At 36.4% G+C, this 16,612-nt stretch overlaps 2 protein-coding genes across 3 annotated transcripts; one reads left to right on the forward strand and one right to left on the reverse strand.

The window, feature by feature from the left end:
- The first annotated feature begins 1,432 nt into the window (after positions 1-1,432).
- Positions 1,433-3,444, forward strand: ptrh1 (peptidyl-tRNA hydrolase 1 homolog). Its single transcript, XM_059549123.1, has 5 exons — positions 1,433-1,837; positions 2,409-2,628; positions 2,737-2,836; positions 2,937-2,982; positions 3,076-3,444. Exons 1-5 carry the CDS (start codon positions 1,676-1,678, stop codon positions 3,334-3,336), a joined length of 789 nt encoding a protein of 262 aa, XP_059405106.1. The 5' UTR covers positions 1,433-1,675; the 3' UTR covers positions 3,337-3,444.
- Positions 3,445-13,302: 9,858 nt separating this feature from the next.
- LOC132140334 (torsin-2A-like) lies at positions 13,303-16,112 on the reverse strand. Of its 2 annotated transcripts, XM_059549125.1 has the most exons (6): positions 15,999-16,109; positions 15,873-15,904; positions 15,075-15,340; positions 14,790-14,965; positions 14,195-14,322; positions 13,303-14,073 (listed from the first exon to the last, which is right to left on the reverse strand). In XM_059549125.1, exons 3-6 carry the CDS (start codon positions 15,177-15,179, stop codon positions 13,829-13,831), a joined length of 654 nt encoding a protein of 217 aa, XP_059405108.1. In that variant the 5' UTR covers positions 15,180-15,340; positions 15,873-15,904; positions 15,999-16,109; the 3' UTR covers positions 13,303-13,828. The 2 variants fall into 2 exon arrangements, with proteins under 2 accessions (XP_059405108.1, XP_059405107.1); XM_059549124.1 differs by having other exon boundaries at positions 15,873-16,112.
- Between the last annotated feature and the right edge of the window lie 500 nt (positions 16,113-16,612).

Here is a 16,612-nt window from a genome sequence, read left to right on the forward strand (position 1 = left end):
TATATCAAAATATTTCGCTTAAAAGATATGTATACTCAACACACAACTGAAGAAACAACATTTTGTACATCTGTTTTAATATTTGTTTTCCGGCTTGCATTTTGATAGAAAGTCTCGTAAAGGATGTAGGCTCTGGCACCTCAAATACTGTGACAACATGCCCCACAAAAAGGGTCAAGTTGTGTTCTCTGAACTATATGATTTATTTTCTGTACTACAGATGACTGTGAATGCCACTGACACCATTACAGCACATTCATTTTTGATAGCAAAAAGTGGCAAGTTTAGGCCTATCGCCTAGTCTGAGAGTTATGAAAATGATACAATGTTTAAATGTTGACAGGAGGCGCACTCAGTCTGGCACATGCTAGTAATTGTCACGATCAAAACAAACAAGAGTGCCTGCTTGACTCAGTTACCTTGTGAGGACCTCAGTAAAGCAAGAGTCAAGACTTTCAGAAGTTCACCACAAACTGGAGAGGTGTTCAGTACTCCAGACAGAACACATTCCTGCCTTATGTCTTTAGATGATTCTTCTGTAAAGAACTGGGGTGATGATGAGTGACACACACCTGACTCAAACCTGACATGATGCAGTCCTCCTCTCTGACCAAGCACAAGAAGAGCATCCCTGCAGCTGACAGATGGTTCCTCGTGGAAACTGGCAAGACTGGATCTCCACAGGACTCTCCACCAGCAGCGCCTCCAGCATTCATCCGGCACCTGTGGACCTCACATGACACCTGTGAATACTCAATTTACAACTTTAAATAATAAATTCTTCTCAATTCATATTTTGTAAAAATTTAGTAATTTGAAACAGTTTTGAGGTTTATGTTTGCTTGTATTTGAAGTGAAACAATGCTATAAGACGCGTGTGGTATTTTTTTTATGTATTATTTATTGTAATTGTAAACCATGGGGTTAATATTCAGTAGCCTAGCTCCTTAAGTGAAATTAACATTTCAGTCATTATCTATATTCATTAATATCTGTACAGGCTAACAGAATTAAATACTCCCGTTTTAATTCACGGTGTTGCTATGACAAACTGTCTATTAAAATATGGGTAATTAAATTTTTCTGTATGTAAATCTTTCAGATGAACCTATGTTTGATCTCCTAAGGTTACTCTCCACCATCAAGATAGATGGCGCTATGGTTTTATACAGTCTATGGTAAAGACAAAACTCCTTCGCTTCTCTAAGCTCAGTTACCCTTGCGTTGCCAAATATATAAACAAACACGGTTACAAATGAATCTCTTAAAATGATTTTTTATTTTTTTATTATTAAAAAACACCTGTCATTTACATCCACACCATTGAACGTTTCCGTTTGACATATCGTTCAATCCGGTGTGGGATAGACCCATGGATAGACCCAGGCAAATGTTACAATTCGCCCTTATATAAGCTCGTCAAGGGGGATCAGAGGGGACCAGCGATCCACGCGAATGAATCGCAATCTTATCATAAACTAAACTTTTTTAAATCAATACATATGTCCGATAGATATTAACTGCCGTTGCTGTGCTTTGGAGTTACTTTTATTCCGAGATCTAAAAGCCCACCGTTTGAGATCCGTCTGATGAAAGTCGTTTCGAAACTGTGTAACAGACCGGTGTCGTAAACTTTAAATTCAGCATGACTCATAATGAATAACACCACGTTGCGATGCGAGGTAAAGTCTGGGCGGCTGTGACACAAGCTTTTAAATTTCCAATGGCTCTCATAAGGCGGATGATAACAAAACTGATCAACCGAGTGTGGATGAGCACGCTGCCTTCCCCGAAGATGTCTGCTCAGACGATGGTTGACTGTAACAGAAGGAAAATGGTAGGCCTACGTCAGATAGTCTTTTACTTGGCATTACCATGTTATGATAAACTGTTTAACCTGTGTTCCTAAAAAAAAACAAAAAAAAAAACCAGATGCTAAAGTTTGTGTAAATAGTGCATGTTTAGTAAATAACGTACTATTTATCTTTTTCAATAAGACTGTTCGTTAAAGTACTTATTCATTATATTCTGGTAGCCAATTCTTACAGTAGTGAGTTTTCAATTGGTCACGACACGAACACTCAAGAAAAACAGTATTTATATATATTTGTTAGTCGCTTTCCCAATAGAGACAAGTATATTCAGTGATTTATAAAGTTGTAGATACTTAGTTATACTGTATAACCAGTTTATTTGAAACTAGTTGGTTAATACTTGTTAGCCAACTAGTATATTACAAGCAACATATTTAGTCAGCACAATAAACGTTTATATGAAACTATAGGTAAAAAGTAGAGTAAAACAGGAATTAGCTAATGAAATATGGCTACGCACAAGTGTCAGAATAGGTACTAGTGTGTATATAAACCTATGACTGAATCACATTGTGTATTGCTGTTGTGTTTCAGGTTGTTGGGCTGGGAAACCCTGGCATGAATGGCTCTCGACATAGTGTTGGTATGGCTGTGCTCACGACGTTAGCTGAACGATTGGGAGCGCCGGATAGCTGGAGGTCTGACAGACAGGTTTCAGGGGAGGTCATTGTGACACAGCTTCAAGACATCCAGTTGGTTGTTCTTCGACCCAAGTTGCTAATGAACATCAATGGCGTGAGTGTGGCAAAAGCAGGTGAGCTGTATTGTCTGTCATAACAATAATATAATCATTTTCCACTGTTCTTATTTCAATCCTTGGAAATCTGAATTTATTTCTTATTTATTTTGTAAATTTTTCCAGCCAGTAAATATTTAATTTCACCTGAGCATATTCTCTTGATTCACGATGAGCTTGACAAACCACTTGGAAAGTTTGGCATTAAACATGGTGGAAGTGCAAGGTGAATATAATACAATTTTTGTATTAATAACTACTTTTTTTTCTCTCTTAATGTGTATATTGAGTTAATTGGTGACTGATTCATATTTTCATCCTTTCAGGGGTCACAATGGTGTGAGATCATGTGTGGATTGCCTTCATACTGATGTGAGTTAGCAAATATTTTCTAGGGCAACACATCAGCTGTTGTGATTTTCTGTAGAAATTCAGTATAACAACACATGCTGATTGTGCCCGCAGGTGATGCCACGCTTGCGTATTGGTATTGGGCGACCATCGGGGAAAATGCCTGTTGACCGTTATGTTTTAGGACGTTTTTCACAAGAGGAACAAAATGTTCTAGACTCTGTCATGAAGCAGAGTGTAGATGTTCTGCTGACATATATCACAGACTCACAACCCCAGACTTCTCCAGCAGAGGGAAGAAGAGCGTCACGAAAGAATAAATCCAGGACTCTTTCACCACCTCAGGACACCAAAGAAGAGCAGAAACAGAGCTGACGGACACATTAGATGTTTGATAACTGTATTTCTTTTCTGAAGGAGTTGCCATGTTTAGATCCCCAGAAGAGGGAAGGAAACTGTCATAAAGGACAAAACCAAAATTGACATTAATGCATACTAATTTCTGATAACTCTGTATGGAAGGAGTTGAGCTTTGTTATGCCTCTTCCATATTCCGAGTAGGGCTGTGCAAAAAATCGAATGCGATTTTCATGCGCATCTCATCAGTAAAGCCGCTCCTGTAATTAGAAGTATATCTCAAGCACGTGTGTTTGGATCAGGGTTGCCAGGTTTTCACAACAAATCCTTCCCAGTTGCTTCTCAAAACTAGTCCAAAACTAGCCCAGTCGCGTTTCCAGGAGGTTCCCCGATAAAAATTGCTTCCCGGGGTTAAAATATAAATTTTTTGGAAGGGTTACCTTGGTAAAATTCGCCTTTTAGGGGCTAAATATCACGTTATTGGTATTGGGGTTGCTTCAAACCGCGGATATGAAAAACAATCGCAGACTTGGCAACACTGGTTCAGGTGGAGCGGCATTCACTACACAGAGCCATAGTCTACCGACAACTAACACAAAATCGTTTTCAAAATCGACAAAGAATCGCCTGCGATTTTAACATCGATTTTGTGTAGATTGTCAGTGAATTATGGCTTGGTGTAGTAAATGCCAACCAGTGTTGCCAAGTCTGAGGTTGTTTTTCATGTCCGCAGGTCGAAGCGACCCCAATACAAATAACGTGATATTTAGCCCCTAAAATGCGAATTTTTACCAAGGCAACCCTGCTAAAAAACTTATATTTTAACCCCGGGAAGCAATTTTTATCAGGGAACCACCTTGAAGCGCGATTGGGCTAGTTTTGTACTAGTCTTGAGAAGCAACTGAGCAGGATTTGTTGTAAAAACCTGGCAACCCTGATCCGAACGCACGTGCTGGAGATATACTTCTAATTACAGGAGCGTCTTTACTGGTGAGATGTGCATGAAAATCGCATTTGATTTTTTGCACAGCCCTAATTCCTAGTTCAGTTTATTGGGAGGCAGCAGCCTGTGTTTTATGCTCTATTATATTATTTATAACAGGTTTTCCCAATTTTGGATTTTCAGACCCCTAAAGGTTTCTGGAGGAAATGCAGAAGATTCAATCAATTAGAAATGCAAAAGCAATAAAAATGTATTAAGGCTTTTTAAAACAACAACAACAACCATTGTGTTTATGTAAATAACTTTTTCATATAGGTGTCAATTTAGCAAAAGAGTTTGGAAACCCCTGGTTTAAAACCTGGACAACACTGACCTCACTATGATCCTTTAGTGTCATTTCATCTGATTGGGTGTTTTCTGAAATGCATTCAGTGCACTATATTGTGGTGTTTTCATCACGATGTTCAACGAGAGGTTTCCAGACTTCAGACATTTCTGATATTGAGAGAACCGTGTTAATTCAGAAATGTGTTCTTGAATGTTTAATATTTGAGAATGCACCAAAAATCTGTTGTCAAATCAATTTTTTGTTTCTTCTTTTATAAGTAGCTATGGCTCAAAGTGTCTGCTAAACACAATGTAAAAGTTTTTTTTTTCTTAATTTAAAGTGTTTTAAAATAAATATGACATAAAATAAATATTTCAGATTCTAGGTAACAAATAAGTAAATTATGTCATTGATCATGTGGCTCTTATCCAGACATTTAGATGTTCTTTGGATCATCTCGAACCATGCTGGAGAACAAACGTGTTGAGTTCATGTAGGTCAAGTGCTGCTGTCATCAAAGCAAAAATGTGAAATTGAATTTTTAAATTAAACTTTTCACTCGCAATGCTGCATAAAGTTAGAAAAAAAATTCTAAATAAAAGCGTTTTGCACCCCTTTGTATCATTATTATAAATATGTAAAATATAAAGATGGTATATACATTTTATTGCAACCCAACAACATGAACAGAAGTTATGTAGTTTTAAAGAAACACTTGTTTCGTTACTGAATTAATAATAGCTGACTGAACACTCAATCAACAAAACACGTTCAATGCAACAACACATATACTGTACATAGTTTGAGTCAGTTTCCTGTCTCTCCGTCAGATGTTATTATAGGCTTTATGAGCTGTCTAGGCAAAAAGTTTTATTACACTTAAAAGAAAAACCATTCTTCATTGAGCTCAGCACAATTATTAATTTATGAATCCACTCATGTAATTAACACCATAACTGATAAAAAAAGGAGACAATTATCAAGTAATAATATTGTAATAATTACTAATTTAATCTGAACCAGTGCTGTTTGGAGATTTCTGACAGATGTAGAGAATCCAAATCAAACTTGTGCCATACAAAGACTTTCATCAATACTTCAAAGACAATATCACTTGTGAAAGAGTGTCAACATTCCAGCTACACTGACAAATATTCCCTGAGCAGTCCTTTACAATGGATCATTCCCAGCTTCTCTGAATGGTCAGGATCTCTTGGTCCACTCTCAGCTCAAACAATACTAAAGGTCAGAGGTTACTGGCACGGCTGGACACACAGCTCACACAAAAGTGCAAATTTATTCAGGGTAATGTTCTAAGCCTACTAGGGGGTCTTCTCTGTTTTCAAAAATATTTAAAGTAATACACAATGCCTAAACTAGATCTCACTGAAAGTCATTTTACACAATTGAGTATTTTCATTAGTAATGAAAAAATTTTGCAGACTCCGTTCAGAGCCCTCTTAAATGTAATTATTTTTGTGAATGGTCTTCTAAACCTATTTTTAATAGTTAATATATATATAGTTAATAATATATATATATATATATATATATATATATATATATATAAACATTGCTTTAAAATTATATGATTTATTAATCACAGCTTTTTTTTTTCGGACAAAAAAGTGCTCTGTTAATTTTGTTACCTGTAATATAGCGTTTTAAAAATGGTTTTGTATCTCCAAATTGTTTGCCTGTTTAAATAAAAGCCTAATATGATTAACCTTTTTTCCCCCCTGAGCAATTGTTCAGTGGATTTATGGTAGTCAGTATTTTAAGGTGTATGGCTATAATACCGAAATTAACTTTTAAAATGAAATCTAACTTGAGAAAAAGTCGCTATAAGGATTTTGACTTTTTAAATTAAAATAGAAAAAAAAAATGCTTTTAAGTAACCTGTCATGAATGAAACAAGGATGACATTCTTATTTTTATATGCCATTGATATTTGCCTATATTTGAATGTTTGCAGCCTGTAAAACCTCTTTACTTATGAAGGGTCCATGAACGATTCCTTTGTGGTAAAGTGCCAGGTAATCCCTTACACGAGTGGCTTTTGAGAGAAGGGCAACGTCATCGAGGACACAATGCGTAATGGCACTGTAGACACTACTGGATTGTAACTGCAATGGACAAAAAAATCGAGTGTTGTTTCTTTAAGAGGCTGCTGGTCCCAGCGCAGCTGCTGGTCACTACGCCGAATGAGACAGAGGATACTCATCCCCTTCTCACCACAATGGCCATTTATCACTCACTGGTGTGTTATTCAAATCTCGTACCAAGCGACCACCGACCCCACTCTCGCCCTCGCCGTTTATTTAGAAAGCCGCGCAGTTGTCACGCGAGCCTTTGCGCATCCTTAAGCCAGAAACGCTGCCAGTGTGTTTTGCTCCTCATTTACAACAGTCCTTTGGATGGGAGTGATACACGCCTATGTAGAGATGAATTTCGATCCTCACTGACATGAACTGTGAGGGTCACGCGCATCGTGTCTTGAACACGTTGAAGAACTTTATTTATTCTGCGCATTGAAGTTGGAGACTCGCAGCACCGCGGAACGAGACCTCTGCTGGAATTTGACGCACATCACGATGTTTCTTTTTTTTTACTCGTTTTTTGGTCTTCCATACTTGATCTGAAACATCTCACAGGTGCAGACATGGCGTGGCTTCTGAAGAAAGTGTCTGGTGAAGGTGCAGCACAGCCTCCTAACGATCCGCGACCGCATCGACACAGCAGCACATTCCTCGATCATTTCCGAGGGACATTTTGTGAATTGCTATTGGTAATTTATTTACAACACCGGAACGAATTAATTGATCATATTTTATAATTAATTTGGTTATTCTCTGACTTTACCCGGTAAGACATTATTTTATTTCGCCGTTGTTATTTTAGTAGCTAACCGAAAAATAGCTCTGTGGAAATATGCTATTGTTTTTGGTAAAAGAGCATACAGTCTTAAAGCAACATTGCAGGTTTAGACGGATAATATGATACTGAGCGTAAATTTTTTTTCTACTATTCTGACATTTCTCTAGATAACGAAAAAAAGAGGACCGAAAAATATTATGATGTATTTTTACCGCCAAGGAATCGAAATACAGCCGATGTACTGAAAGGCTGGACATCTGAATTATGCGAAGAAAAAACAATGTGCTTCAAGGCCTTTTTCCCACCGAGGAGCAGAAACGCACGAGGACCCGAATGCATGGATCCTATACAGTAAATATTCACACACAGTTGTGCGGTTTATGGAAATATGAGCTCCAGCAGCTGATTGTCCAAACGCAATTCTTGTGAAACGTCAAGCGATCAGTCGAGAATTGTGCCTGGACATCTGTTGCTGGAGGCTCCCACGCGTCTCTCACATCAGTGGCTTTTATTAACATCATTGTTTTTAAAATAATGAAGAGCTGTTTCAAGTTGATGATTTAAAATGCAATGTTGAGGAAAACTTGAGTTGACTGGAATTGACATTACATTTTGATCAATAAAAAGATTAGCTTTTAAAAGATAATTTTTCGTTATCATGTGGTTGGTAATGTGTTGAATTAACAATAGAAAATGGTTTAGCTTGAACGTTAAATTCATGCAATGTAAAACAGCATAAATTTAGGCTATGTATATGGTGTATTGTTTGTTATTATTACGATTATAGGTAATTTCATAGCAGAATTGTGTTTGTTATGTTTGGTTTGATCGGTATGCTACATTTAAATAGGCTAAATGTAACCTAAAATTCAGCGCTACATTATCAGAGGTTTTTTTTTTCAAGTAGCTAATATATTAAAAAAAAATTACATATTTGTCACACTAAGATATTTTAACTCTATATTTATATGCATGTTTACTTAGTAAATAAGAACGAAATGTTTATTAAATTAATTTGTTAATCGATTGAATTGTCGATGAAGTTTAATGAAGTTTATATTTGTGAATATATTCGTTTCAAACGAGCTGACAGGATTTGACGATTTTGTCCGATTTCTTCTCGGTGTATGACGCGTCTGCTCCAGACTTTAGGACAACAAAGAAACTGCGTGTTAATCCAATAGGATTAAACAAGATTAGTTTTACACACAGGTCAGATCTTTTGCTCTTTTAAAATCAGCACGAGCACAGCATTAAACGAATACATAGTTGTCATCCATTTGCATTAGACTTTCAATTTTTTTCAAATTCCATAAGTGACCAGTGCATATTGTTCAACTTCTGAAATGCATAAAAAAATTGCAATAAATTGTTTAAATAAAATACTAAATTAAGGATAATTTATGCCGTTTTCTTATTTGAACCATATATATTAAAAAATAAAAATAAAAAGAATGGAGATTTGGTTCCATAACCTTAAAATAAACAAAGCATAAATATCGTAGCAAAATGTTCTTGTTTATTGTAAGACATAAAAAAGACCCTTGACATTACAATAAATACAAATAAAATTTTGTTTATAAAAATACAGCTTGCAGCAGTCATGGACTGCATGCAATTATGATTATCATCTGTCATAGTTTAGAAAAATTATACATAGCCTTTTTTATTTTTAATTCTGTACTTTTCAGTAGTTCTTTTTATAAAATCTATTCTTCCAATGCAAATGTGTTTATTTCAGGCTTTCTACTGAAATGTATAAATTTTTTTTCTGTTACAATGTATAAACAATCTTATTTAAATTGTTACAAAATCATTAACAGTTTCTTATATCTGAATGAATTCCATTGATCCTAAAGACACTGTTTTACTCTCCATGCACTGCTGTGTGAGGTTCATATTCCCAGTTTCAGAACAGAGTCACTGAAAGACTATATGCTGTGTTAGTGGAATTTGCACTTATCGTTGCAACACCTCACGTGGAAGCAAATGAGGCCATACATCATGTGGAGGGAAGAAGTGACAGTGTTAGCATCAGAGTCTTAGTTAGCTAGAGGATTATCAATCATTTCTTGCTTGCAAAGAAGGACAGATTTTGGACAGACATTTTCTTATATATCCTCCAGAGGCCCATGTCTCCCACTGACCACACAGAGGCCAAGGGCATCCCTGGTGCCCCTCCACCCCTCTCCCAGCATTCCCCCCTCCTCTCGCCCTTTGTTCACCTGTTGTCCTGGAGACTCAATTGCTGCGGTAACCACACATTGTTTGGGTGAGAACAGAGATGAAGAGACACACGGTCCACAAGTTATCTCACAAAAGCACGATATGATGCAAGGATTGACTTTTGAAATCATGACAGAAAGTGAAATCTTTTTGTTACATTTTAACGTTTAGATGATAAAAACACACTCTAAAAAGAGATTCAGGGGACCTGTCACCACAACCTAAAGAAATGCCTGCATACAGTGAAAACATCTAATATATTAACTTCATAACCCTTTACATTGCAAACATTACTTTGTGTTGTTCTGAGTTCTGTTGAAATAAACTTGAACATTGCATTAATAAACTTAATACTGTGTGAATTTTTTTTTCCGGCAAGACTCTCTATGAACAAATGTTCTTCCATTAATCTTAATTTATTGTTTGTTAAACTTTATCATGTCTTTAATACATTTCTGATGTTGTTTGCATGTAACAATGTTAGCACATACAATTTATTTATTCCTTGTTCATGGACATTCATAAAAAATTTTTTTATACATTAAAGGATTAATGTTAGTTCACCCAAAAAGGAAAATTAGCCTTTGTTTTATTCGCCATTGAGGCATCCTAGGTGTATATGACTTTCTTCTTTCAGACAAATCCAATCGGAGTTATATTAAAAATGGTCCTGGCTCTTCTAAGCGCTTTCATTGTAGTTGGGCGGGTGTTTCTGTTCAGCAGTCCAAAATACCTTAAATAAAGCGTGCATCCATAATAACTCTGATTGAATTCATCTGAAATAAATAAATACCTGAAATAAAATAAATTATAAAGCCTTTTTTTATTTAATCATTTCACATTATAATTTAGTTTAACTTGACTACTACTAAAATAACTTTAACCTTAAAAAAAATAAAAAATTAAAATAAGGATATCTATTAATATAAAAAAATCTAAACTACTAAAAATGACAAAAACATACAACAAAATGACTAATTCTTTAACTGAAATGAAACTGAAAATATAAAACTGTAATCTGAATGATACTAAAATAACATTAAATAAAATATTCTTAGAACATAATTTTGTTAGCTGCGATGCTTTGTGGATAGGACTCAATGTTGAAAGTAATTGTTATTTTATGTGTATGTTTTACATTAATAAATTATGTTTGATTTTTAAAAGTGTTTATTTGTTGCTAAATATCTTACATATTAATTGAATTTACATGCTAAATAAATTACATTCATCATGTGCTTTAACTGAAATAGATAAGATTAATTGGTTTTAGGACCACCGCTCAATTAGTTGGAACAACTTCACTTTTTCAACACAAATTATCTTCGTTGGTTAAAAAACCTTTTTGAATTTTGAATTTAAATTTAATCAGATGCTGTTGTAACTCCAAAAGACTGATGCAAACTATTGCATTAATTCTCGTTGTTGAGCCAAAACATTTGTTTTTAGGATGCGACTTTCTAATATTAAAACACTGTTTAATTAACAAGCATATTATTAATAATGACAATATAGTCTCTAAAGCACAACCGCACAAAACACGATCAAATAAGCGATGCACATCCAGAAAGAGGCAAAAGTTGGTTTAGCCAAGCGTCTCAGCTGAATGCACCTCAAAAGGACTTCACTCAGTGTGCTGATTGTTTTTCATCTCTGGGCCACACAAGGCCCACCGCATCCTCCGTCCCACCCCTCGGCCGCGGCTAACTCCAGCCTGACCCGGGCTGTGCAGATGAAAGCCTCATCAGCACTGTGGCTGGCCACATTTACAAGTGAAAGACCGCCAATAATGGGGTGGTTAGGGAGAAAATGAGGAGACAGAGGGGTGCTCACAGATGTTGAGGGGGGTTGGGGTATTGTAGCAGGGACAGAGGGGACTGGCGGAGGGGCTGATGTTGTGCCTTTTTAGACCTGATTTAGGACAGAATGGAGAGGTGTCCGAATGAAGGGGCCAGTGGCCAGGAAAGGGCAGGCGCTTTGGAGAGCGTGTGAACTGGAGCACTGGGGTCAACTAAGAGCAGAGGTTTGGGGGAGGGAGGTGGGTCAGTCTGTTGCTTTTTGTAACAGTCGAAAATCCTTCCTTTGACACCACCCAAGGTGAGGGCCTCGTCGCTACACTTCCTCTTGGTATAGTGGATGGGACAGATGAAGTCATCAAAGTGGGTATTAATGCTTTGTATGCAGGTGAAACGGTAGGGACAGCTTTAAGAGCTTATCCACTCAAATTCAACATGTTCTCAAAGGGTTTAATGTCCAGCTCACAGTCATGGTGTCCTTCTCGCCAAACCGGCAACAGACCAACTAACACCTGCTAGCGTTTCCTGCTGAGAAACATTTAATATCCTTTGGTAAGTGGAGGAAGACGGGCTGTCAGAGGGAGTTGGGGGGCTTTGTGTCATTCTGTCCATGATCAACAGTTTTGTGTTCCCACAGTAAGAGACTTGGAACGGTCATGTGTAGGGTGGGACATATGCGAAACACTCATGACATTCAAAACATCATGTGGGAAAAAGATCTTGAGGATTTAGAAGAGCAAATTGTTGAAAGATCTGAAAAGTTGACAAATTATACTTGATTTTATTGTTGTGCATTGTACCTGTATTTAATTTTTGCATTACTGTACATCTTTCAAATTAAATAAAAAAGAAAGCCAAAACAAACTGTTCATAAAGACAGATATGACTGATCAAGGAATAGCAAAGTATATAATTATTTCCTTTACACTGCATACCATTCTAAATGAATGTGCAGAATAACTGTACAATGTAAACAACAATGAATAACACTGAAATTGGATATGCTTAGATTCCATTTCTATTTATATCAGGACAGTTCATGCATAAAGTAGATTTCATTTTCCCTTTAGTGTTTTCAATTAAATAAGGGAACTGAATATTTGCTCTAATCCTTCAGTGAGTTTTATGAAGGTAATATTTCAAAGCTGGTAATTTGCCTCGGATCAATAATAAAAGATAATCTCAGATAAAAATAAATACAAATAAATTATGTATAAAACATTTCTTAATTTTGATGTGGTACCATATACAATTTTCATTGACTGTATTTCTGTAATGTTCACTCAAAAATGAAAAATTAAGTAATCGTGCACTCTCTCCCTATTGTTCCAAACTTTATGTAGATATATATATATATATATATACACACACATACATACATATATATATATACACACACATACATATACATATATAAAATAATATATAAGAATATATATAATCACTGAGGCACTTGTATCTTGTTTTTTTTATATCCCACAGAAGAAGGTTAAGTCTTAGAGGTCTGGAATGACATGAGGGTGTGTAAATTAAGAGTTAGATGCAAAAGCGTCTGCAATCTGAAATTCAGGCCCTACATTTAATGTTCCGTTATTTCACTTTAATTGCAATGAAAAGAACCTAATCATTTCATTAAAGAGCAATTACTGAACCTACGCATATGAGCCTGATAAAAATGCTAATTTTAGAAGAAAATATCAAACAGCACTTTCGCATCTTGAACTCTTCAAATGATGACAGAATTCAGTTTGGGCGAACTCTGACTTTCACACATTCTTATTATCATTGTAAGATTGTACTGAAAGAGCTACAAAAACTTTCTGATTTATCTGGTTAACTATTTAAATACTAAAAGAAAGCTATTATACATTATTTACAAATTTAATATGATAAAAAAACTACAGTGGTATTGTGGGACAAAAAAACCCTTGCTTCAAGTAGGCACTGCTGCCCCCCTGTGGTCAGCATAAGAAATACAGCACTTAGTTTCATAGTTAAATGAATATCCCATGATGAAATAAATAATTCCTGAAGTTCTGAGAGCATTTGATTTGTAGTTAACTGCACACTGAAACTGTGTGTTGTAGGCTGTTTCAGTGGTCACACAGCTCTCTGAATCTGTCCTTTAATTAACTAGCAACAGGCTTGATCCATGCTGGATAAAAAATGGTAAAACCAGAGCTAAGTTATCAAATTCTGCTCACTGTTCATCAGACCTCATCCACATGGATGAAACATACAAATAAGAGAATGTTTTTTGACTTTACTCTGTAGCTCCATCATCAGAGGCTCTGTGCTCGGAGTTGCTGTTAAGATCCTAAAGGGATTTCACTTGAATCCTCAAAGGAAAAAGTTAACTTTAGCCGGGACCAATTTGCAGCCAGTGCTGGAGAAGTATTGGCTGTCATTTGGTGTGTAAGTCATGGCGCCCCCTACCGCTGATGCCACATCTACCCGCTGACACTCCCCACGCTGACAGAGCTCCCGCTGGGCACAGCGCTCCACGTGGCGCCGCAGCAAGGGGAGGAAAGGCACAAAACGTGTGATAAGCTTTTCTGTAATTACTCTGGAGTGGTAGAACCCACCTGGGAAACAAAGTTCACCCACAGATTAAATTGACTTAACAGAGGAAAATTGTGCAACATATAAAGCACTAGATTAGCAGCTACAATTAACATGATTACAATGAAGATCTATGACACGCACTGTTCTTGTTGTTGTACACCGCATCAGCAACACTGTCCTCCAGCTCTTTCGGGAGAATGTCCTCTCGATCTCTACCTGCCTGGCGGCTCTCCAGCGCTACTCTGTTAATTACCTCCTGCCCTACAGTACTGAGAAAAAATAGAAAACCGGTAAAGGGATATGGCAAAGTTCATCCAAACATGAAAATTCTTTTATCATTTACTCATCCTCCTGTTTTTCCGAACTTACAAGACTCCGATTAATCTTCAAAATATTTTTTTAATGAAACCTGAAAATTTTGAAAGTCCAAGTAACCAAAACTTAATCCAAAAAGGTCATAAAGGCAACAGAAAAAACTAATTCGTATGAATTGATTAGTTTCAAACAAAGCCACTGTTCACAGGAGGGACAGATATCTCTCAGGTTTCATTAAAATTTTTTTAAAGATTAACCAAAATCATAAGGGCTTGGATTGGCATAATGGACATGATGAGAGTATGTTTTTGGTGAACTATCACTTTAATACATAAAATTCTTTGCTTTGAAATGTTATATTGCCCTGAAGGACAGAAGCCTGTCCCATATATGCATTTAAAATAATATTCAATTGATTTACCTGATAAATATATAAATCGCTTTATGGTAGTTTGTCTGGAACAGAACATGAAAGGGGCCTAAATGTGGTTCTAAAACATCGATCACCCCAGGAGGCATTTTCTCCATCTCATCGAAGATGAAGATTGAGCGAGCACAAGCTGTGAGGTTTCCCTCGACCCAACGTTTTAGATCTGACTGAGCGCAAAACAAGAACAAGTTAAAGAACAATAACTAAAGAACTGTATGCATCCAGGAACTAAACATTAGTGTTAACTGGTGTAAATATCAATACATACACACATACCCTGTACTGCTGCACCCTGTCAGTCGAGGGAAAGTGTAAGGTGGGAACAAACTGATGGATGTATGGACTGCCCATCGCTGTTCCGTAGATGTGTCGTCCTATCATAGAGCTGACCAGACTTTTTCCAGTCCCAGATGCTCCGTGGAAAGACAGCACTAGTGGTCTGTCAGGGTTTTCATCCTGTAAAAAATTCACCACTGCTTCCGAGACAATATCCTGGGCCACATGTTGACCATAAAGGTTTTTATAAAGGTCCCACTCTAAACCTGGGAAAACACAGGCACGGTTGGGATGATTTCAATTAACATGGTCTATATTAACAATAATTAATCACTGATGCACTTATTGTTATGATAAAATGTCTGTTACTCTAAAATATGTATAATTTGCTCAGCTAAATTGATTTGTATATAATTATGTGCACTTAAGTATGACATAAAAAAGTATTTATAAACATAAGTAATAATAAGTAATATAATGGAGCCAACATCAGAAAGAATATATCGCAAATGCATTTTAGCATTTATTCTAGTCAAAAAGTGATCTGTATAAACGTAGAAAGATGCAGACATATAACGTTACTGTGAACTATGCAGCATTTCGTTTTACAGCTGACATCTAAGTTACCATAAATCTGGCGTATGTGGTATAAAGAAATAGAGTGTTACATGTTTATCTTGAAAGAAATCCTTTGGTTTCATCTGGTGAAGCTGTAAGCCCCACTGAGTAAGTTACTAGAGAAGCTAACGCTAGCTGTCTTCATGCTGAAGACAGCTGTTCATATCCCACAAACCTTACCTTTTATGTCTGGTTTGTAGTCACAGTAGCAGCTGTCAGATATTGAACAAAAAATAGACTTAATCTCAAAAGCGGTACCTAAGGACGTACAATAAATTAGAAGTATAAGTATCATTGTAGCTATACCCTCGGAGCACCGCTCCAAGATGAGCTGGCTGGCGGAAGCACAACTGCTACAGCGCCACAAGACACTAGAGGGCAACAAACTGACCTCACACATTCCCGCGAATCGGTTCTTTCGAGCAGTTCGAGTAGAAGGGGCGATTCACTGAATCTTTTACGTCGTGACGTAGTGGTGTAAGTCCGTGGGCCCCAAAATAAAATTAAACCTTTTGTTTTTCTTTTCAAATAAGTTTCTTAACGGTATTAATTGTAATATTACGTGCTCCAATACCATTTTTAATTTGCAGCCATGATTTTTGTCATAAAAAACATAATTTACAAACGAAATATGCATTTACAAACTGTATTTGCACCTCTTTGCAGAATTATTTCGCAAGTTGTAATAAAAACGATATTAGGTTAGACTATATTCTTTGTATAGCCTAAGGGGGAAATCAAGTGGTAAAAATATTTCCAGTATATATCTACCATTTAAGTAACCTTTCCCCATATCAGAGCATGACTGTTTACCAATCATTACGAACCGGCATGAACGAGAAAAAACGCGTCCTGTGATTATGATCAGCATGATAAAAATGAAAGTTCTTACACAAGAACTAGGGCTGTCTATATAGGCC

This window comes from Carassius carassius, chromosome 5 (assembly GCF_963082965.1).
Source record: "Carassius carassius chromosome 5, fCarCar2.1, whole genome shotgun sequence".
NCBI classification, from domain to species: domain Eukaryota; kingdom Metazoa; phylum Chordata; class Actinopteri; order Cypriniformes; family Cyprinidae; genus Carassius; species Carassius carassius.

Coding starts and splice junctions, on each gene's coding strand:
- ptrh1 (XM_059549123.1), top strand. CDS start 1,676: ATGCGAGGTAAAGTCTGGGCGGCTGTGACACAAGCTTTTAAATTTCCA. Junction 2,629..2,736: donor CGTGAGTGTGGCAAAAGCAG/GTGAGCTGTATT, acceptor AAATTTTTCCAG/CCAGTAAATATTTAATTTCA. Junction 2,837..2,936: donor AAACATGGTGGAAGTGCAAG/GTGAATATAATA, acceptor TCATCCTTTCAG/GGGTCACAATGGTGTGAGAT.
- LOC132140334 (XM_059549124.1), bottom strand. CDS start 16,092: ATGTGTGAGGTCAGTTTGTTGCCCTCTAGTGTCTTGTGGCGCTGTAGC. Junction 14,966..15,074: donor ACAGGGTGCAGCAGTACAGG/GTATGTGTGTAT, acceptor TTTTGCGCTCAG/TCAGATCTAAAACGTTGGGT. Junction 14,323..14,789: donor GCGATTTATATATTTATCAG/GTAAATCAATTG, acceptor ATTTTTTCTCAG/TACTGTAGGGCAGGAGGTAA.